Genomic DNA, 23,070 nt, shown 5'->3' on the forward strand with positions numbered 1-23,070 from the left:
GCAGCTACTTTACCTGAAGCACCTGGCTAATTCAGAGTGATGGAGGCCATAAAGTACTCCTGATTATACTGGATCTGCCCTTTTCACTGTACTTTCAGTCTGACATCAGGCTTAGCTGTTGATTCTTTAAAATAAGAATGAATAAATGTATGTTTTGATAACAGTAGTGATTTTACAGCAAAATGAAGAAAGCTTTTTTTAGGTTGTACTCAACCTATGGTTGGGCTTATCAATCTTGGGGAAAACCTTTACTGTACAGGTACTGCATTTCATATTAGAAACACTAGTAAACAGTAGAAGCTGCAGTCTACATTAAGTGTCTTTTGTATATTTTTTGTCTGTTGTATTTTTTTACAAGAAGCAAACAAATCCACAAATGAAAGTATCTGCAATGTTGTTATTAGCATTATAACTAAATTATTTCTGTTTGATGGACGATGTTAGAAACCTCTACCACCACAAACACCCATACTGTATATCTATATTTGCACTCAAGCAGTACAAAATCGTATTTGTTTTAACTGACACATTTTTAAATACAGAAAAATTGCACAGCCCACCTAGACACCAGGCCAATATACGCTTGACATGAAATACTTATTTTTTTAGCTTTGAATTTTGATTCTTTGTATTTCTTATTTTACACTCAAATTCTAATTAATATTTTGTTTGTTGTTGTTGCACACCATTTTTCTTACTGTCAGAGTTTGTCACTGTGCATTTCATTGCACATGAGCCTGTGGCAAATGAAACCTTTACATTAGTCCTTTGTTTTGTTAAGCATGCACAAGCCTCTCCTGTCACATTTGTTTTTCCAGAAAAAAACACTTAAATTGTTTCCTTTTAAAGATCCAATCAGTTTCACACAAATTCTGTTCAAGATTTTGATTTTTTTGGCCGACACACTCTGTGTGGGGTGTGTCAGTCAGCTACAGTACATTAGCTACTAGCTACTGATTGTAAAGAGAAAAAAATGATATTTTTCAAAGAAACGTCAACGTCTTGGCAAGGAAATTGCACATATGTCCCATTGTTTCAACATACCAAGCAGACATTGCAGCTCCCCATGTCTAAACTGCTAGTTAAGTTGCCTAAGGATGTGTTCAGTGGTTGATAACACTAACTGTATTCTGACTAAATTGAACTTACATTGTGTTTGTGTGTGCATGCGTGCGTGCGTGTGTGTGTGTGTGCATTTGTATGACGTATATGTGTGTTAAGTGTTATTTGTTTGACACATCACAATTTATGCAAATTAAAGAAAACACTCCCTTCTGTATATTTCTCCTTCTTATATGATCAACAGAAACAGCACTCCTGTCAATTCCTCATGTGGTGTTTGAAACCATAAAAGTGACAAACTGCTGTTAAAATAAACACAATTAAGCATTTTGTAAACATAAGAACAAAGGGTTTTTCTATTGATTTCCCCATTTGTAATTTGTCCTGCATGTCATGTTGGTTTGAAGGTAAAACAGTCAGTGAGTGTTTAAAATGGTAAACAGTGTTATAAATCAAATATGTGATGATAAAAGTTTGTTTGAGGTTACAGTAGGCAGCTGGCATTTTAAAAGAATGATTTATGACTGCTGATATCTGAGCTGAATAACACTAACAAATTCAAAGGTCAATAAAATATGATCATCTGTATTGGGCCAAACCCTCAATAATACAATACAGGTTAGTTATTATTGCCAATACATGATAGCATAGGAAATGCATCAATCTGCTGTTACTTTAATCACCATAGAAGATTGACTGTGAATCACCACTAATCAACTGTATGCCTGGACACGTGTTTGGGCAGCGGTTATGAAAAATTTGAAAGGTAAAAATGTAGCTTGACCAAATCATGACCAATTTGTAATTCCTAAGCTAGATCCGTTTCCTTCTGGCTGTCTTCTTTGGCAAATGATTATGTGAGTTGATACTGTGTGTTTTGTTTTATGTTTCAGGTATGTTGTTTAAAACACTGCGTTGCTGCTATCTTGGCCAGGGCTCCCTTGAAAAGGAGATTTTGTCATCTCAATGGAACTTACCTGGTTAAATAAAGGTAATAAACCTTTATTTAATCAGGTAAGTAATAATAATATAATAATAATGTAATTACAAGCGCCATGTATATTAGTGTGTAATGAAAAGGTACCCAGTATTTACAAAAAAGAATAATAAATAGAGGATGATTTATGATGTCACTCCCTAGTTTCCACATAGTCTTTTTCTTACATTTAAGAATCAGTAGTAACCGGTAAGTATCGTATTTAAATATGTAAAATTACACTGTACATTTGCAGGCCATATTTTAAAATGTCACCATATTTCCCAATCTAACTTGGTAGAAGTATGAAGTGGCGTAAAATTAAAATAGCCTACTCAAGTAAAGTACAAATACCTCATTTAGTGAGTAGTAATTTAGGACATATGAGCATAGTGAGCTGCAGAGTCTCTAGCAGTGATCTCAGAGTGAAAGAGGCCCAGATTATGAAAGAGGCAGATTGTAGTCGTCCTGCTGAGTCACAAACTGCTAACATGGACCAGCAGGCTGAGCAAAGACAAGACGTCCTCACTGGAAAATTGGGAAGGATGATGTTACAGGATTTGTGTGTGTGTGTGTGTGTGTGTGTGTGTGTGTGTGTGTGTGTGTGTGTGTGTGTGTCATTGTATGTGTGTAAGGGTGTTTCTGTTTGTTGTAGAAGGTCAGGCGCCGCAGTTTGGGTGTGACCACCGCTGTCCTGTCAGCACATCGAGTGTCCACAAAACCCCTCCCTTTACCCCCTGCTCTCTCTCATTCTTCCTCCCCTCTCTCACCCTTTTTCTTCCTTCCTTCCTCAGAGTGAGGGTGTAACCAAGACTCTACTTGTCAGTTACTCTGATCTGTAAAAGGAGAGGGGGGTCTCTGTGTATGTGTGTGTGTGTGTGTGTGTGTGTGTGTGTGTGTGTGTGTGTGTGTGTGTGTGTGTGTGTGTGTGTGTGTGTGTGTGTTGGGTGGGGGCCCTATGATTCGTCTCCCCACCCTGCAGGGAGTTGCTGCTTCCTCTCCAGGGTTCAGAAATAACCAACAGACAGCTTTATTGTTCAAGAAAACCTGCCTGCTGTATCTGCCTGGTGCTCACACACACACACATACACACACACACACACACACACACACACACACACACACACACACACACACACACACACACACACACAGAGATGACACCCATTGATCCAGAGACACACAAGACACACACTGGCTATCTTTGCGCCCAAAGTCTCTTTCACTGTCTTGCCCCACCCTTCTTGTACAAGAATCAGTAATTGTGTAGTGGAAGGAATCATCTATTATAAAGCCGGGCATTATTCCAGCTCCGCCCTAAATAACTCAGTGACTTCCCTCAGGCCTGCTCTGTCTGCTGCACGGCTCACAAACTCTGGATCAACTACTATTACTGCAGGTCAACTTAATAGGATGTTATGTATGAGATTGGTGCTAGCTTTATTTATAGTTTTCATAAGAAAATGTTATAATGTCTTATTTGTCTGTAGGAAGATGTCTGCAGAGCTATGCTGCTAGCAGGATGTCTCTTCTGATATTTTCTAACACTGTTTAATCTTTTTCACTGATGATTTGAGAGTTTCAAGCTGATCATAGCTGTAGAAGTGCTCCAACTGTGAGTCATGTAACATTGTCTATAGGAAAAAATAAATGGGACTTTTATATCTTTTATGCATACATGTAAAAATACATCTTTCAGAGTTAGTACTTTAGAGTGGAAAATCTCCAATTAAACTAACGTCACCAATGCTATTTCTCTAACCTAAGTCATTTAGTCTGAGATTATAATCATGAAGTTTTGAAATTTGTGGTTGTTATTTTGAAATGTAATTTAAAATCTTCCAAGTTCACATCATTGTTAAAGCATTATGATCAAGTTTCAGGTCAGATATTTTGACTATATTTTATATTACCTGTTCACTCTAAACAAGTCATTAGGAAGCTGCTTCTAGTTTTGTTGGTTATCTCTCCACACATATTCCACATATACGGAGGGGTCCTTGGAGAGCTAGTCTCTTCACTCAGGGAACCAAGGTTACAGAGTGTTACCGCTAACCAAACTAGCTACACAACAGTTACTTACAGCTGGCAGTTTTTTAGGTGGGAATATTTGCATTAGACTGGACTGGTTGCACCTGTAGATTCACAGTCTGCTAACCTGTCCTGCTCTGTCTGGGAAAGCAGTGAAATTAACTATAGTATACACTCAGACAGCCTCTGAGCAGTCACAAATCAATCTCCTTCACCTTCTGCAAATATTCTTTTAAGTTAACTTAGCATAAATGGCCAAATTCCCAGGAGCCGTTGAGTTAATTTCTCTTCCAAAGAAGACTTTATTTTCTAATTGCAGAACATATTCCTCAAGGAGGTAGTTATCATGTCTGTTGGCTGATGTTAGCTTTGGATCAAGGACCAATTTATTGAAGAGGTTTTAGTGTTGATCTGGGATTTCTTCAATTACATGACATTTTTCAGTCTCCATAACCAACAGAAATCAATATTGATAGTAAATATAAATTCTGGGTTAATGAAGCAATTTGACGTACGATTGAAGTGAAGGAATGTCTTTGCATTGTTCGGCACTGGCAGGGGATTTTCACTTTCTGAGTACCTTTCAGTTGGAAAAATGCTCACTTCTCACTTGTAATAGTTGTACAATAATAATAAAGACATTTTTATTTTGCACTTATAGGCTACAAATAGCTTAAAAACAGATGTGAAAAACTGAAGTTAAACATGTAACAGGAGAGGTCAAGAAGCTATTTTATGGTAAAAAGTAAATTGATAAAAACAATAAAACGTTAAAAACATGAGTTACAATAAAAATACATATAAATACAAACAAAATACAGGAAATAAATAAATAGGAAGTAAGTGCAAAAAATGGATGCATGCGTAGATGGATGGACAGATTTTCTTCTTGATCTTTTTCAACTTCCCTCCATGGTCACATCATTCAAAGAAACTTGTTAGGTGCTCTTTCATGGGGAGAAATAAAGAATTAGTGGCAAGCTTGCTGTTGTTGCTCTGTATCAAGGTTAACCAGGTTCAGGTTGTCAAACAGATCAATTATAAACTAAGCTTATGATCACATGATCGACTGCGCCCTGCGTCATTTCTAATTACAGTGTGAACAACAATAGCTGCTTTTTCTGTGTGTGTTCTGTGTACACTATGACATTCTTTATTAGGAAAGATTGATTTCCCTTCAGGCTGACTTCATGTCTCAGTTAGTGATGTTTTACTGTAAATGCTGCCACAAGGCAAACTTACTCTCAATGACAAGCCAGGCGCATACACACACACACACACACACACACACACACACACACACACACACACACACACACACACACACACATACACATACACAACCTGTTCTCCCTGATTCTCCCAGTACATCTGTACTGGGAGAATGTGGACGGCAGAGGAATTTCGAAGCCCAGCAGGGTTTGGAATTCCAGTGTTTGTTCTTACAGTGTTATGTGTGCGGTTATGCCATAGTGCCTGTGGTGGATATAGAGACAAAGATGTGCTTGTTCCCCAGGGAGCCAGACATTAATATACTATAACATAGCTCAGAGTCAGAGTCACCTGTCTTTATTACACAAACACACACAGTATTCATTTAACGTGACTTTGGAAAACATAGAGATCGTACTGAAGGCAGATCATAATCTCCCTCACATATATTTTCTAGCCATTTTTATGGTAGCCAGAGCTCCACCTAACTGTATCTCAGCTCTCAGATATCTGGAAATCATCCAGAGTTCCAGAGTCCACACTCATGTTGTTCCATTCTCCAAAATTCATTATCTCTATTTACAGTATCACTCAATCTGTTAAATAGCATTTATGCATTATTTTACAGGATCAAGTGAAACAGACCTGTTGCGTTTATGATTCATCATAATTATCCTTATCAGACTGGAACTAAAAATTAATAAAACATGTAGACTGTTAAAGCACAAAGAGAAAGGTGTCTCCTGTCTGCAGTTTATAATTTTTTTGTCATTGTGCAGTAGAAGATTATACGTGATTTCCGAAGAGTCTGAAGAAAAGTGATACTATCTTGTCGCTTTTTGTCATTCTGTCAAGGTTGCAATGGCAGTAACTCTTCAAAAACAAATACACTAACTTTAACGTGTGTGAGAACCTGCATTCATAACAATAAGCAATAAATGGTCTGTTATAGTGTGTTCCATTTACCTTGGAACTCGGAAGCTGGAGCTAGGAACGAGGTCAAACCGGAGTTGAATGTGTTTCATTTACAAGTCGGATTTTTCATTGTGGGGGGAGCTCTAGGTCAGCCATTGTTAGTAATACCAGTTGATAACAATGCATTACGCTGTTTTTTTGTGCATACAAACAGCGTAACAACATGTCCACAGATAAAAGTTGGACAGGACTGTGTGTACGACTGATTTTGTGAGACAAAAATAAGACAGAAGTGGTCATAACTGTATGTTACTACAGCTTTCACAACTGTTGTTGTTGATTTTGAGCTTAGGGTACTGCGAGGTTGTCTGAGTTCCGAGCTCGGAAATCTGAGGTCAGGGGGCGTTTCTGACTTTGACCTCGGAAAATCCAACTTCCGAGTACAAATGGAACGTGAGAGGTGGACTGAAGTACAAATCAGTCCACCACTTTGGTCCAGACTGAAATATCTCTTATAACTTTTGGATGCGCTGTCACGAAATTTAACACAGACATTTGTGGTCCCCCAAAGATGAATCCTAATGACTTTTGTGATCCCGGACTCTACCTCTAGCGCCACCACGAGACATATAAAATAGTTTGGGTCAGAAATAAAAGAAGTAAAACTTCGTGGTTCGGCCGAATACCGAATCCACTGGTTAAGATTCTGCCAAATCCAAAACCGAATACTGAATCCTACTCCCATCCTCCGTCCATTTAACACAGTAAACACATTAATGAAGTAAACAACGTCCACAGCCTCTAAAATAGTTAAATGTAACAACTTAATGTTGAATTCACACACTCTTTTCACATCGTAGGAAAGCACATCGCTATCGCCAGATGAGTGACAATTTTGTTTGGCAAATTTTCGCTAACCAGTGTATGATGAAGGCATGTTGGGTTGGTGAAATTAGAAAGCTAACGTTTGCTAACAAGCAGCAGTCGCTCCGCTCACACTGTAGGGAGACTCCGAGAGAATGGCTGACAGCCCGGGAGAGGCACTGTCTGGTTAACACAAGTTTTTAGCTGTGACTGTCCTTCCTTTGCCGTACCTGAAGTTGCTGCATTTCGGCTGCTGTCTGTAGATTCCTTCATGCACAACTCGTATTCTTTCGGATGTTTCATACGCACATGTTTTAACAGTGTCTCTGCTGACTAAATGAAATATGGCAGAGTGGATATTAGCTCACGTTAGGTTGTGGATTAGCAAACTGTCGCTACTGCTGTGAAGCCAACCAGTTGGGAGCAGCTATCACAAGCAATAGCACACGGACGAGGTCAAACTGACCTATTGAAAACAGCAAACAGTGAAACTGTGAAGCTAACGTTATTACTTACTTGTCCATAATGAGAGCCCTGAGCATCAGTTTTCCATCCTTTGGAATCACAGAGGTTTCTGCAGCATTGAAACGCCTCACCGATGTTAACAAGGCTCTTCCTCCTTTCCCGGTCATACAACTTATTTTGTTATTTGTATTCTTCAGTCCTTTTCCTCTTTTACTGTTTCTCTGCCAAATCTTGTTGATAACTCCTGGCCCCAGCTGCTGCTTTCCCCCTCTCCCCCCGCCCCCATCACTTGCGCCACCTGTTGCTGATTGGCTGGAATAGTGTTTTGTGGCTCTTGCGCACCTTTCTGTTTGTTTTCCATTTACACAGTCAGGGCTGTGTAGGAATCCCAGGGTTTTTTCAGTGCAGAGCTAGGTGACCGTGAGGAGATATTCTCTAAATTTGACAAAAAGTGGAGCCTGTAGTCGGGAAGTTCGGTCTGGACTTGATCCGTTGTGGAGCAACTATGCTTGAACCAGAGCTGTTCGGACCAATCAAATTGTCAGGGCGGGCTTTATACGATGATGGACAGATGATCAACAGTAACCTAATCAAATCACCAAAGAGCGCTTGGGTTGAATTTGTTTACAACAAAGATGGCTGCCATCACGTCTGTTATAGACATAGACTGTATATAAGAATGGACCAACAGATCCCGTTGCTCTGGACGGAGACCAGTGAAGGCCGTTAGAAGCACTTTTCCGGTGAGCACTGAGCGTTACTGCGCAGCCTCCAACTGAGAGAGACGACGTAAATGTGCCGTGAGCAACATGTCTGAAACTTGTAAGTCTTCTGGTAGCTGTGCCAAGAGAAATCTAAATAATTTCCAATCTTGCAGAGACGGAGAGCGTAGGTATATGTAAGGAGATAACATAGGCACAGGCTAATTATTGCTATCTAAAATGCTAGTTAACGTTAGTAATTACACTTAAACAGCTAATGTGAGACGAAACTGCCTGTGCGCTTCTCCTGTACTATACGGTAAATCCTCTGCTATGTGACAGTAAGTCGCGTGGTTATGACACAATTGTTAGCCTATTTTTATAAAAACGTCTGCTACGGAGCCACAACGTGAGGTACAAGGTAATGGAGTCTTTTATACATTGTTGTATTTCTTTAGAAATAAACAATGGACAAATAGAGTCTTTAAACGCTTCAGATGTAAAGTTATTCGCTGTCAAAGTGGCGCCAAAATGAATGGGAGTCAATGGAATGCTAACAGGGGGTGAATGCTTTGTAGCATTAAAATGGCGCCATAGGAGGTTCGCAGTCCGAGGAGAGGCTTACCCCCTTGGTTATAGAAGATATCGACAGTGCATTAATTTTAAAAAAGGAACAGAACCGTGATCACGTATGTATATACATTGCCACAAACATCCGCACGACACGGAAACTGACGCCTCTGCCTTTGCTCTGTCGAAGCCTGCCTTTGACTTGCAGCTTCTGTGACGTCTGTCTCTGTTGCTCTGAAAAGGTGTGCCTGTGGCACCTCTAGGCGTCGCTGCATTTGGTCTGTTTGTAACCCTAGATCAGGGGAAAACCTGACAATTTTAACCAACATGCAGTGTGTCGTGATCACCAGTGATTGACTCTGTGCAGACATTTTTCATCTCAAACAAGTACTGTATATTGACAAAATGTGTACGATATTTAAAGATCTAACAAGTGGTTGGTTTCCAGAACTTGGAAAGAAATAAATGCACTAAATTAGAAGAGTTTTGACGGTGAGCAGAAATTATTGCAATTGAATTGAATTGAATTGAATTGAATGCCTTTATTGTCATTGCATTTAAGTACAATGAAATTGTAGAGCCACTCTAGTAAAGTGCATCATCATTGTAACACATATATATATATAAAACTCATTTCTCAACACATTCATTGCAAACACACACACACACACACACACACACACACACACACACACAAAGGTTGCAATGCAAAGGTTGTGAATCAAAATCAGAGTGCCAAGATTAAGTAGAAATTAACCAGAAAAAGGGGAGAGAAACAAATCTTCTTTATACTGAAATTTTGCAAAAGTTGAATCTGATTATTTACATGTGCAGCAGCAGCTCCTGTAAAGAATGCAAGTATCATCATGTTTCACTATCATGTTTCATTTTACCTGAGTGTTAAGAGACATGTGGGTCCAGTGAAATCTTACTTGCCATCTGCCTTCCACAGAACTATGTTTCCAAATACAATACACACCCTGCATATTGTACATTTTTTATTGGTTATTGTTGGAGTATGGCCAACATTACCCTGCTCTGGTTCTCATTTGACATAGTTGTATATTCAAGGAGTTGAAGGTGTATTGTCGGTGTCTATATTAATTATGACGGCTTATTTTATTTACAGTCCTTATTTCTTGTTGGGTTATGCTCAGTCAGAACCTACAGTTATGACTACAGTTATGAATGAGGGCAGAGGCTGCCTCTCGGTGCAGAATCACTGCACAACAAATCAGTCGTTGTCTGGCTTTCGTGTCATTTTTTTTTGTGATAAGCTGAATATCTTTTTATCTTTTTTATTGCACTATTTGCACATTAACATTAACACTGTACATTTCATATTTTATTTATTATTACTGTATATTTGTTTTTATTATATATGTTAAAAGTCTGGATAATATATGTTGTTTGTATATGTTGTTTGTATACCTGGAGTGGTAACAAAAATAATTTCCCCCTGGGATTATTAAAGTATTTCTGATTCTGATTCTGATTTCTGATTCTGATTTGACTTTTGGACCGTTGGTACAATATGAGAAGCCACCTAGGCCAAAATTGAATACTTCACTTGTGCATACACCAATACCAAACACTTGCAGGCATGCATACTCTCATGTATGTACATACACATACATACATACATACACACACACACACACACACACACACACACACACACACACACATATATATATATGCTTAACTTAATTTAAGTAACAAACTTATTTTAACCCAAACCAGAGTCAGCTCTACTTGTGTTTTGTGCTAATTAGCAAATGTTAGCATGCTAACATGCTAAGATGGAATAAACATTAAATCAGCATTGTCACTGTGAGCATGTTAGCATGCTGACATTAGCATTTAGCTCAAAGCACCGCTGTGCCTAAGTAAAGTCTCACAGAGATGCTAGCAGTGCAGAGCCCGTCATAAAAATTAATTTTGTTGTAGGCTACATGTAAGCTACAGGAGTCTACACCAGCAGCCACAGTTTTATTTTAACACATGAACCCTTAATGTCTAAATGCCATCAAATTAACTATAAAGTTTGCATGTGTGAAGTTGTTAGCACTTTACAGCTGATGAGCTCTGACCGTTTTGTCTGCTGAGCTCAATGTGCTGAAAGGTTAAAGCTTTTACAGATTTAGCCAGTGGGCGTTAACTCTGCATTGTATGCCACTGTATGCACATGCTGGCTCATGCATGTGCATACAAAGTGTGTGTGTGTGTGTGTGTGTGTGTGTGTGTGTGTGTGTGTGTGTGTGTGTGTGTGTGTGTGTGTGTGTGTGTGTGTGTGTGTGCGTGCGTGTGTACTTCCAGATAGAACGTATGATATACACATGGGTACATATAACCCTGAGATAGTGTGAAAAGCACCATCAGTAATCCCTCATCATGCAAGTATGCAGTAACGCATGACAAGAGGCAAAAAGAAAACGAAAGAAAAGAAGAATGCGGCTGTAAGAGCTCATCAGCAGCAACAAACAGGCGTGGCAAAAAGCTACTCCAAACCAATATGTTTCCACAGAAAATGTCATAGTAACTTCAGATAATTTACAGTCCTCACTGTGGACAGTTTCTTTGGAACAGAAAACTGTGCCAGGTGTTTGTTATTCTTGTCAACCTGATATGTGTCTACCTACATAGGAATTTGATGTTTTGGTTTTGATCATCGTGATGGAAAGACAAAGATCAAGAAAGAAAGATTATAAATTGAGTATATGTACCAGCACACACCTGGTATGTGACCTGCGTGATATAAATTCTTACTTCTTCTTCCTGTCTAAAGGTTCACAGTGTATTGTGGAGTCAGGCTCATTGAGTTCTCTCTGAGTCATTTTTGACACAGAAACACAGTTACAGTGACTTATCCGACCCGACCAGCCGTCTATCATGCTCCCATCCTGCTCTGTAAGACATCGACATGTCTCATGCTTCACTGACGGAGCTGGCTAAGCCTAAGTGGATGTGTATTCAGACATGAAAGGCTTATACCTCTACTAATATAGAAACCAGCCGTGAAATAACAGCTGTCATATCATTGCTGCCTTGTTTCAACAGCCAGCTCTGCAGCAGCACCCAGGACTGTCTCACTTCGCTACACAAAGAGCATAGAGGACAGGGCTATAATGAGAGTGAGTGTGTGTGTGTGTGTGTGTGTGTGTGTGTGTACGTGCGTGTGTGTGTGCGTGTGTGCGTGCGTGCGTGCATATGCTACTAAAGCATCCACAGCAATATAACAGTAACAGAAAACTAACAAACTGAATATTGTACTAGGCATATGTGACATAAAAAGCTATTTTGGGATGAATAAGGTTAGAAGAACATTAAGTGATAGTTTAGTTTAGTAAGTAAGTAAGTGATAATGCAAAGTGAATTGAATGAACAAGGTGTACTACATTATGTTCTAAATCATACCTAGAGCAGGAGTACTATGGCCCCTTGCAAAAGATAGAACAGGAATAAGTGTTCACTGGAATTGTGTTTGATTGATGAAAGATCATAATGGAGACCTGTCAGCTGATCAATCAACAAGTATTTACTGTGGCTACAAAATAAAACTGCATTACAGTATGAATGTTGTACATGTAAGTGAACATGGAGTCGGTATGAAAAAACATGGACAGAGAAGATAGGTGAAGATTTTCAATATCAGGAGAACTGAGTGTATCATCACCTTTATACCATGGCCACTGACCTAGTAAAATACAAAGGCTGTGTGCAATTCTTTTTTTTTTTTTTAAGTTAGTTTGTCATATTTAGCCATGGTTACGTCAGTTTCACCAGTGAGAATTACAACAGCATGGACTGATTTTTGAGCATGAGGGTGCAAAAAAAGTCTTCATTGTATTAAACTTAGCAGCTTTTGATATGTATTCTAATGTGGAAACAATGTGACAATGTGTACATGCACACTTGCATAGTCTCACTGGAAAATCAAAACAATTATCAAAAAAACATGACTATAAGCTGTAGAGTTGAGGTATTGATTCTCAGTGGGTTCACGAGTTGTTGACAGAAACTGTTTGAGGTGTCCTGAAACAAAATTTGAATGTGCACCTGTCAGTAAACCAGAAACAAGTATTACCTGTATTGATGATTGAAAGGTGTTGCACATGAAATTAAGTAATCTCCGATTTTACGCTGTGCCCTATAATTATCTATCCCTCCCTCGTAAGAGTATGCAGTTCCTTGTGGGAAGAGCTTGTTTCTTGTCACGCCCAGCACATTCTCCTCTTCCTCAGGGTTTTTACTTGTAAAATTGTATATAGTACACTGGGGTATTGCTATTTCTGAGTAAAAAAGATGCAAATATGTTTTTTCCATCACTAACAATGCGCCATTCAGGTCAGGGTGACAGATTTGTCATACTGAACATTTTAATTAGTATTAAAAACACAGTATACCTACAATGTTTTATCAATAACAAGTCTCTGCAGTTGTTAAAGATTAGTATTATAATGGCTTAAAACGTTTCAAATTGTTGTTTCGTGGTGGAAGGTAACTAAGTACATTCACTCAAGTACTGTACTTAGGTACAATTTTGAGGTACTTGTACTTTACTTGAATATTTCCATTTTCTGCTACTTAATACAGTACTTCTACTTCACTACAATTCCGAAGCAAATATTGTACTATACAATATACTATATTGGAATAATATATACTATATTGTACCCCACTACATTATTTTAGTTACTAGAATTTAGGCCTAATTTGAAGATTGAGATGAATAATCATAAATATAATAAAAAAATGATTTGTGATGATGTAGCCTATTATTATAAAGGTTAAAGACAAGGTAAAAATGTATTGGTCAGTGGGAGGAAATTCACACGCACCTGCAGTATATAGGCTAAAGTAATTAAATTAGGTCCACATTCACCAGCTGCAACATTAAAGTGATAAACACATTAATGCATTAATAATTATAATCCAGTAATATAATGTATATTTTTCTGAAATGAGCCATTCTGCATAATGAGTAGGCTATATAGCCTACTTTAATATTGTTGCTAATACTTTTGTACTTTTACTAAAGTAGCCTAACATTTTGATTGCAGGACCCTTATTAGGCTACTTGTAACATAGTATTTCTGCACTGTGGTATTACTAGGCTACTTGACTATAGCCAACTTGTTCCACCAATGTTGTCTCTAAACTTGAAAAATTGCAACACCCACTCACACGCACGCGCGCGCGCGCGCGCGCGCGCACACACACACACACACACACACACACACACGAACTGGACTGCCCCGCCCTGGTCCCGCCCAGCGGTCAGACCCCATGGAGAACACAGACAGACCGAGTCATGTGCCAGCAGCAACACTTTCTAAACGACAACCTGAGACACACACACACACACACACACACACACACACACACAAACACGCAGAGACAGAGAGAGAGAGAGAGTTTCGTAACTTCGGGAAGTTTTGTGGAGCCATCGATAAGTGGACTTGTCGTGTTTTTCAGAGCTTGGTGTCAGAGACAGAGCGGAGGGCTGATCGTCGCCTGCGTCACTTTTTCACCGGAGTTGCCTAATTGAGTTTCTCACTAAGAGACAGCCTTTGCCGTTCAGCAAGGCAGCTGTGAAACTATCGTCTCTCTTCCTGGAATAGACTGTATACTCCATCTGAGAAGTAAGTTTGACCTTCCTATGTTACTGCGGGCAGTTTCATACGGCGACCCCGGCACACTGTTCTTAGGCCTTAGGGAATAAGATTTTCTATCGGATGTAGGCTACTATTCTACTGTGGTGAAGCCTGTAATTTGCTGGGTGGTCTTTTAAAGGTTAGATGTGTTGTATTAAAGCAGACTTTATTATGGGAAAGGAAAGAAGTCCATAAATTCAAAGCTGTGGGTCTTTTGTTAATGAGATCAAGCTGCTTGTGTCTGGTTAATTTGCCTCATTAGTTAATTAGCCTACTCAAAGTTCGTTTTTAGGACACTTTCTTGATTTTGTGTGTTAAATCAACATTTTCGCATAGGCTATTTCATGTTTTAAAACAGATGAAAATTTTATTTAAAAAAAATGTATTGGCATGACGACTAACGATCTTAACAGTGGCTGATAACTGGTGTAACCCGACAGCTTATGGCAGCAGAGAGTCTGCTATTTATAGCTTTTAGAGACTTTTATAGAACGTAGCCTATTGTGGTATACTACTAGCCTAATAAAATTAAACTAGTGGTCAAATACAGGCTAGTGATGGAGAAAAACTCTTGAGTGTTTTCTCTCCATCTGTTCAGTTGGCTCCCCTCTTTTTCAGTGTTATTGACATATAACAATGTGTGACCATAGTGTGATTTTGATCTGTTTAAAAGGATCTAGATTTAGAGATTTAGTAGGCTACAGATAAAAAATATCAGTGTGATCAGTTAGGGCTCAGTTGATCTGTTTTGAGTTTTTTTTAATAAGAGATTCATTAGTTCCAAAAGAAATTGTGAAGATTGCCTATTACAGGTTATGAGAGTCCACAGTGACACATTTATGTGTCTTATTTTGTCCAAATATCTAAAGATATTTAATTTTGAAATAACACAACAAATTAAATTAAATTGCTTGATTAAACAACTGAAATAATTCCTTGATTGTCAAAACTGTTGCTGCTTCTCTGTCACTGGATCTATTGATTGATTGATATTTTACTTTGGCTGTAGATCATATTGACCAGTCATCAGTAAAGACTGAACATGATGCTCAAGCATAAGCAAGCTCTGTGAGAGATGACCCTCAGTGTTGCTGCGTGGTGTCAGAGCTGAGTGCAGTGTTACACACAGAGGAGCATATGTGGCAGGTGTGTGTTTGTGTTTAAACATTCAGTCACACCTGAGCTTCTTTGTCTTACCTCTGGTTTCACTACATCCTTTATACTACACCTCACATCTCTTTCTCTCTCTGTGTTTCTCCGTCTCTGTCTCTCCTTGTTTCCTGTGCTTTGTTTCAAGGCTGAGGCTTGCGTCACACATTCCACTTGGCATATGAAGCCCTTATCCTGTAGAGAGAGAGAGAGAGAGAGAGAGAGAGAGAGAGAGAGAGAGAGAGAGAGAGATGTGGATGTGGATGTGGGGGGTGGAATGAGGGCTCGCTCGCTCGCTCTCTCTCTGTCTCTTTGTCTTACTTTACATTCTTCAATCTCTCTGGAAAAGTTTAAAGAAGAAGAAGATAACCTCTCTTTTTTATTCATTTCAAATTTATTTGTTTCTCATTAGAGAAATACCTCACCCACCTATTCACCTTTTTTCCTAAATCAACATGCTGATGTTATCTGGTGGAACAAAATGCGCAAGAGTGCGTACATACATACACACACTGCTCAAAGGGCATGTCCGAGGGAACATTAGGGCTAAACATTAAACTCCTGGATGCTGAAGAGTTGGTAAATTCTCCATTAGAAGTTAAGGGAATAAGGACACCGTGGTCAACAGACAGCCATAAACTTAAAAAGCTGTAACTCGTTACACAACTTCACATGTGTGCCAGCACACGCACGCACATACACAGTTATGTAAAAGCGCAGACACACACTTGTGCAGTGTGTCTGTTACTGCTCTTAAACCGCTGGATTGAGCCACTGTGTATGTGTAGCTCTTTCTTACCCCCAGGCCCCCTCCCCATGTTTGAGGTTCATTGAAGTTTTGTCATATTTTGGTCAAAACCCACTTCATTTTCTTCCTCGTTTCTGTCTATGCCTTGTTCTTTCCACTTCCATTTTGACATAGTTTGGTCAGAGCGGCTGTTTTCATTGCCCTTTCTCTCCTTCTATTCCCTCCTCTCTCCTCTCATTCTTCGGGTAGGGAGGTGCAATGTAGGGGGGGTGTCAGACAGGAAACCGCAGGCCCCCTGCAGCAGCACCCCCCCCATTTGGCTTCACTCTCCTCCTCCTCCTCCTTCTCTTCTTTACACCCCCCGACCCATCACGCAGTGTGGAAATAATAACAGTCAGACTAAACTCTGAGGGCTTCCGCTTCTCCCTCTCCTTCTCTCTTTCTCTCTGGCAGCCTCTCTCGTCCTCTCTGTCCTCAGTTGTCTGGAAAGCCTCAAAACTTTGCTCTCTTTGACAAGTGCGGCTTGAGGTACGTGCATGTGTGTGTGTGTGTCTTTGTCAGTGTTTGAGCCTTATGTCAACTCCGGTGTGTCTTTAAATGTGCATTTGCTTGTGTGTGTGATGATGGATCCTGTTTCCTCTCCCCTGCTTACGGCCCCCTTTTGACTTCCCCCGAGGTCTGCAGGCCTGCAGCCCCACAGTCTGCTGGAGAGCAGCGGAGAGTGGCTACGTGCCCATGCATGTGTGTATGTGTGCATTTGTGTGTTTGTGGGGGTAAAAGGATGAGAGGAGTGGGCGAGCCAGCTTAGATGAGGGAATATAAGCAGAAATATAAGAAGCCAAAATAAGAGGATATGTTACTTCAGTAGGGGCCCTTAACGTGAGAAGAGTCAAAGTCAGAGCGTATGAGGCGTAATCAGGGGGGTCATGAGTAGGAAGTGAGGTAAGGGGTTGAAATTAGGAAGCAGGGAAGTACAGTAGAGGGTGAAGGTTTGAAAGAAGGAGTAAATTCAAGTAAGTCAAGGGCAGCAGAAGGAGCGTGGAGCAAGAAGAAACTACATCAGAGGTGAGCTCAGAAAAAGGAAATGTTAAACGCTGGAGTATTAGCTCGTCATCTTGCTGAGTCATGTAATTGGGATCTTAAGTTTAGAAAAATCAGTGCATTCCCCGAGGGGTGTAATGTAAATAGTTAAGCTACAGTATGTACATGAAGTTTTACACTGTAAGTGATGGAGTGCGTCAATGCTCGAGTGCTGTGTGAACCAGGCGATTTGTATTCAAAGTGACAGTGTAAGACAAGTCATGGTATGAGACAGCACAGGACTGACATGAGGTGAGACTGACAAGGTAAAAGAGGTGGTAAAGAAAAAGAAGCAGGGAACTGAAGGCTGTAAGTGTGTGTGTGTCTATTGCAGCGTGTTCTTGGACAAAGCTGTTGTCTGGAGGTTTCTGGTCTCTCTGGTGATCTCATCATCTCCAGCCTGTTGCCATTAGACGTGTGTGTGTGTGTGTGTGTGTGTGTGTGTGTGTGTGTGTGTGTGTGTGTGTGTGTGTGTGTGTGTGTGTGTGTGTGTGTGTGTGTGTGTGTGTGTGTGTGTGTGTGTGTGTGTGTGTGTGTGTGTGTGTGTGTGTGTGTGTAATAATTTAGTGATTTAGTGTGTGTATTCTGTTGAGCTAGCAGAAACTTGGGGTGCGTGTGTGTGTGCTTATGCGTGTGTGTGTGTGTGCTCGTGTGTGGTTGAGTCAGTAGCCAGGGACTCCAAGCCACAATATTTTCCCCTTCAGTCATGTTGTTTTATATCATTCATAGAGAGGGAGAGAAAAAAAGAGTGTGGTGTGTGGTTCAGATAAATACACTAGTATAGACATGGGTGATTGCTGAGGAGCGAATGAAGAAGAGGTGTAGAAGAAGATCTGGAGGGTGAGTCCAAGGGTGGAGAGAGAGAAGAAGATCTGGAGGGTGAGTCCAAGGGTGGAGAGAGAGAGGGGTGTAGGAAGTGTTTGCAGAGTTGGTTGGGGTTGAGTACACAGTAGCTCTACTGACCCAGAAGGACAATATTTGCAGACCACACTTGACATGCACAAACACACACCCACATGTAGAGCGCAGTGGGAGAAAATACTCGTCAACAACTCCAGGTAGGGCTACTTAACCAAAAACTACTACTTTACTGCTACTTTACCAAAAAGGTGCAGCACACACTGCTTTTTTCACGTCACACTGTGAGCCCTGTGATTTTACATCTGAGGGAGCTACAGTACCTGGAAATGCTCTGATGAAGCAGAGGTGCAACAGCTGTCTAAAAGAGGTTGTTGTCCTCTGTCAGATCAGTTTGACCCATTAAAAAAACTCAATCTGTTGGAGAATCAATGCAACTAGGGCTGCAACTAACGATTATTTTAATTATCAATCAATCTGTAGATCATTTTCTTGATTAATCTATTATTAATTTGGTCTATGAAATGTCCGAAATAGTAAAAAGGAAATGGCCATTACAATTTCTTTTTTATTTTTTTTTTATTTTTTTATGGGCATTTCCGCCTTTAATGATAGGACAGCTCAGACATGAAAGGGGAGATACAGGCAGAAGACATGCAGGAAAACTGTCACAGGTCGGACTCTGGACCTTCTGCATTGATGAATAAACCTCTATAAATGTGCGCCTGCTCTACCAACTGAGCTCACCAGCCACAATGGCCATTACAATTTCTTGTAATGTCTTCAGATGTCTTGTTTTGACAAGACAAAATAAGCAGCAAATCATCATAATTGAGGCACTTAAACGAGGGAATGTTTGGTATTTTGGCTTGAAAAAGGACTTAAACAATATATCCAAATAGTTGTTGCTATGTCTTTTGTCTCCTGAGGCCTTATGGTTGTGGAGGTGTACTGAGGCAGACGCTGCGCCGCTAAATTAAATTTATTTCCTGTGATTGTCTAAACTTTGTGTTTCATTGTATTTATTGTTATGATACACCCAGAGGGAAAGTTTGTCTTTTTCACAAGGACATCTCCCCTCTCACCATCCTGCTGTCACATGTTGATAACCTCTGTTAATTTCCCTGTGTGGTAAACCCTAACCACCTGGCATACACACCTCCACGCAGATTAAAACACAATAACATAAATGATCTGCTGCTGCTACTATGTGACCAAGATCTCTGTAACCGTCACCCAATGACAAGCAGATTTAGCCCACTAATCTATAAGTATTTGTGTCTCAGACTGCATGATTCAACTTCACACTTGTGAAGCCTGTGAGAGGGATCACATAGGTGAACTGGAAGAGGAATGGTATGTTCTTGTGTTCTTTAAAGGAATTAATTGTATGCTGAGTGCTGCAGGGGTTTGTTACAGTTTTCATCACAGATGAACTCTGAACTGATAGAGCTAGTTATGGCATTTTCTTGAGCATGTGAACTTATAACTAACATATTTTCTATTATTACGACTGTGTTTTACTCTGTCATTCATTATCTGTTTATACTCCAGCATCCAGTTATTGTTGCCCACAGGAAAAATTATAGATGTTAATAAATACATTAATAAACGTACAACTAGCCTACATTACAATGTGTTCTACACTTTTTATTAAATATATGAAATAAACATTTTCTAAATGCCAATTAGGGGGACTTAAAGTAAAGTGTTACTTAACATCTTTGGGTTTTTGACTGTGGCTCAGACAAAACAAGTATCTGAAGACATCACCTTGGACTGTGGGATTTTGTGATGGACATTTCTTACTATTTTCTGACATTTACACTTAATTGAAAACGATATATCGACAGGTTAATCAATAATAATGGTTATTAGCAGCCAAACATGTTAAATGTTGGGCCTGAAGCTGTGATTGGGCCTGTTTCCTGGTGCTTTCCATCCGTGACAGTGTGTCCCCTTGTTTGCAAATGTGATTAGTTGTGAGTCAGAGATGTGTTTCTTGCAGTATTTTATCAATTCCAGTACTTGCTGCATTGCTGTTTCAGTCACAGAGAGGAAACATTTAGATATTAAAACAAGATAGACACAAGGTCTGGGGTCCTCCACAATGGCCACTGATTTCTCAAACCCATTTTTTGTGTGTCTTTTGGGAAAATACCTGTGAGCTGTACTTACTGTTCACTGTACATTTACTCTTTTGTCCTTTTCTTGTTTCGCGATCTGTTTGTACTTTATCTACTCTTATTGTCACCTCATCATGTGTGATTCACAACCACAAAAGAATAACTGCTTGACCTCCAGTTGAACTACACTACAATACAAACCCAGATTAGAAAACACACTCTCAAAGACACACACATACACACAGGCCCCACCTGACTGCAGTCTCTTTGTTTTCTATGGAGCCAGGCAAAGGGTGAGGCTTCAGTTGTCATGTTCACACCCTTCCTGACCCAGCAAGCGAACATCCTGCTCTCCTATTGGTCTGCTCCCCGTGTGTGTGTGTGTGTGTGTGTGTGTGTGTGTGTGTGTGTGTGTGTGTGTGTGATGGCCTGTGTTCTTGCCCATTTGTTAATAATTAAAGGTTATCCAGCTTGTCTCCAGACTGTGGACTTTAATCAGGTCACACACACACAGACTCCCTCAGGGTACATTCTTTGACAGTTCATGTTGCCTTAATGCACCGGTGAACACACACACACACACATACACACACACCTATACAATCACGCTGATAAACACACTTATTTAGGAACAAACAGAGTCATCGCAGCTGCACCTGGCCATTCAAAGCCGAGGTAACAAGAAACACCTTTGAAACCTTACACGCGTTTGATCCAAACTGAAATGTGTGAGGTAGTATCACTGACGGCCCGCAGTAAAGTTGTCTGTAGCATTGTCTGACTGTCAGACGGACAAGTGAGCCAAATAACTTCTGATTTTGATTCTGAAAGTAGAGAGGAAGAGAATATGTGTAAGTTGACAGTGCTCCTATTTAACTACAGACCCTAGTCTAGCCTTTCCCTATAATTTACATGATTTACGTTTCATGACTTTTCAAAGATGTGGATGTGTGCATACCCATTTCACTTTAAAAGTTGTCTAGCAGTTTTGCCGTTTGAGTATTTTATACTTCTTCCAGAGGGAAATATTGTACTCTTTACTGCACTACATGTACCTGACAGCCATACTTTTCATATGAGTATTTTACATGAAAAAACATAAGATTATATAATACAACACATTAATAAAGATTAAACCAGTGCTTTCCAAACTTTTTGGCTTTTGACCCCTTACAAAAAGCAGTCTAGTTGAGGCCCCTTAAAGATGTCTACGAGTTGTTGGTTGTTCCACCAAAGAGTCATAGGGGCTGATTTTCTGCAAAAGAAGTTTTTTTTTAAAACTTTTAATACTTAACGTTTATTTAGGTGATCATACTTCTGTACTTTTACTTAAGTATAGTTTTAAATGTACTTGTAATAGAGTATTTCTACATGTATATATTTGTTCTTTTTCTTAACCCTTGTGTTGTCTTCCTGTCAACCTTGACGTTTTTGACGCCTTTTTTTCACAAAAAAAATCTTCTACACATTTTCAGTGCTTATTTGTATGTCCCATATTTTCTGATATAAAACAAAAATTGAAAACGGGTCAATTTGACCCGTAGTCAACACAAGGGTTAAGTAAAGGATCTAGGTACTTCCACCACTGGTTACAGATCATTACTGGCTGTCATGCTAAATCATACTGAACATAAAAGTAAATTATATGATTTTTAAATGAGTATGTGTAAATGTGTTGTACTAAATGTGTGTACTGATGGCCGTACTGTATGTGTGCGTTTTATTTTGCAGGAGCCTGGCCTGTGCAGCCATGCTGATGTATGACTACCCTCTAAAGACAGACATGGAGACGGTGAGGCGTGTGTGTGTTTGTGTGGATGTAGCTTTAAGTGTGTGTGTGTGTGTGTGTGTGTGTGTGTGTGTGCGTGTGTGCGCGCGCTCCCATCATGCCCAAACATGTTTTTGATGTCATACAGTAACTCTGACCTACACACACATTTTGCACCTACACACACTCTACCCTATGTGTCTAGACAAACTGGTTCCCACATTCCAGCTCTTCCTGGACAAACAGGCTGCTGTACAGTGGACATTTGCATACAATGGGTACAAACACTGCCAGGCAGCAGGATAATGAACGAACACACACACACACACACACACACACACACACACACACACACTGTACTCTGAGACATAACATTTATCTGCTCTTAAACAGAGCTGGGTTTAAAGTTTTTGGCTGGCTGTGGTTGTTTGCGTGGCAGAAACATGTTTTCCGTGTTATTCAATGCAGAACGGAAATTTTTAACTGCTCTTTTGTCCCCCTTCACTGCTTCCTTCTTCTGCATCCTCTCTTTCTCTCTCTCAGTCATTCTACTCTTCATTAGTGAAAACCCCGGAGCAATACGGAGTGATCTTCTCCCATCCCGCCCACTTCATCCACTCCACGCACATGCACGCCTTCACCCAGTCCCACACCCCTAGCAACCCCACCCACACCCAGCTGGAGCCTGTTGACCTGTCAGTCAGCAAGCGTTCCTCCTCCACTTCTTCTTCCTCCTCCCCTCCCTGCTCCTCCGCCTCCTCCCCGGCCTCCTCACACAGCTCCCCGCCTTCCCCCTACAGCTCGGCTCCCCGCCCCTCCCCCCGCTGCTCCCCCCCACACTCCCAGCTGCGCTCCTCGCCGCCTACTTCCTCACTTTCTTACTCCACC

General features: G+C 40.2%; 2 protein-coding genes and 1 long non-coding RNA gene across 3 annotated transcripts in view; 2 read left to right on the forward strand and 1 right to left on the reverse strand.

Moving 5' to 3' along the window:
• The first annotated feature begins 14,072 nt into the window (after positions 1-14,072).
• Positions 14,073-23,070, forward strand: part of klf3 (Kruppel-like factor 3 (basic)) — a 16,406-nt gene continuing 7,408 nt past the window's right edge. Inside the window, exons 1-3 of the mRNA XM_031285808.2 lie at positions 14,073-14,441; positions 22,146-22,206; positions 22,726-23,070. The exon at positions 22,726-23,070 is cut by the window's right edge and continues 184 nt beyond it. Coding sequence (XP_031141668.1) covers positions 22,165-22,206; positions 22,726-23,070 — 387 coding nt within the window. The 5' untranslated portion in view covers positions 14,073-14,441; positions 22,146-22,164. The remainder of the gene's footprint in view (positions 14,442-22,145; positions 22,207-22,725) is intronic.
• The window catches only part of fam114a1 (family with sequence similarity 114 member A1), a 29,785-nt gene continuing 22,928 nt past the window's right edge, over positions 16,214-23,070 (forward strand). The window contains exon 1 of the mRNA XM_035999918.1: positions 16,214-16,219. The gene's annotated coding sequence lies outside the window, so the exon portion shown is untranslated. The remainder of the gene's footprint in view (positions 16,220-23,070) is intronic.
• LOC116040455 overlaps positions 22,497-23,070 on the reverse strand; it is an 8,375-nt gene continuing 7,801 nt past the window's right edge. Inside the window, exon 3 of the long non-coding RNA XR_004102670.2 lies at positions 22,497-22,536. This is a non-coding gene — a long non-coding RNA (uncharacterized LOC116040455). The remainder of the gene's footprint in view (positions 22,537-23,070) is intronic.

This window comes from Sander lucioperca, chromosome 4 (assembly GCF_008315115.2).
Source record: "Sander lucioperca isolate FBNREF2018 chromosome 4, SLUC_FBN_1.2, whole genome shotgun sequence".
Classification (NCBI taxonomy): domain Eukaryota; kingdom Metazoa; phylum Chordata; class Actinopteri; order Perciformes; family Percidae; genus Sander; species Sander lucioperca.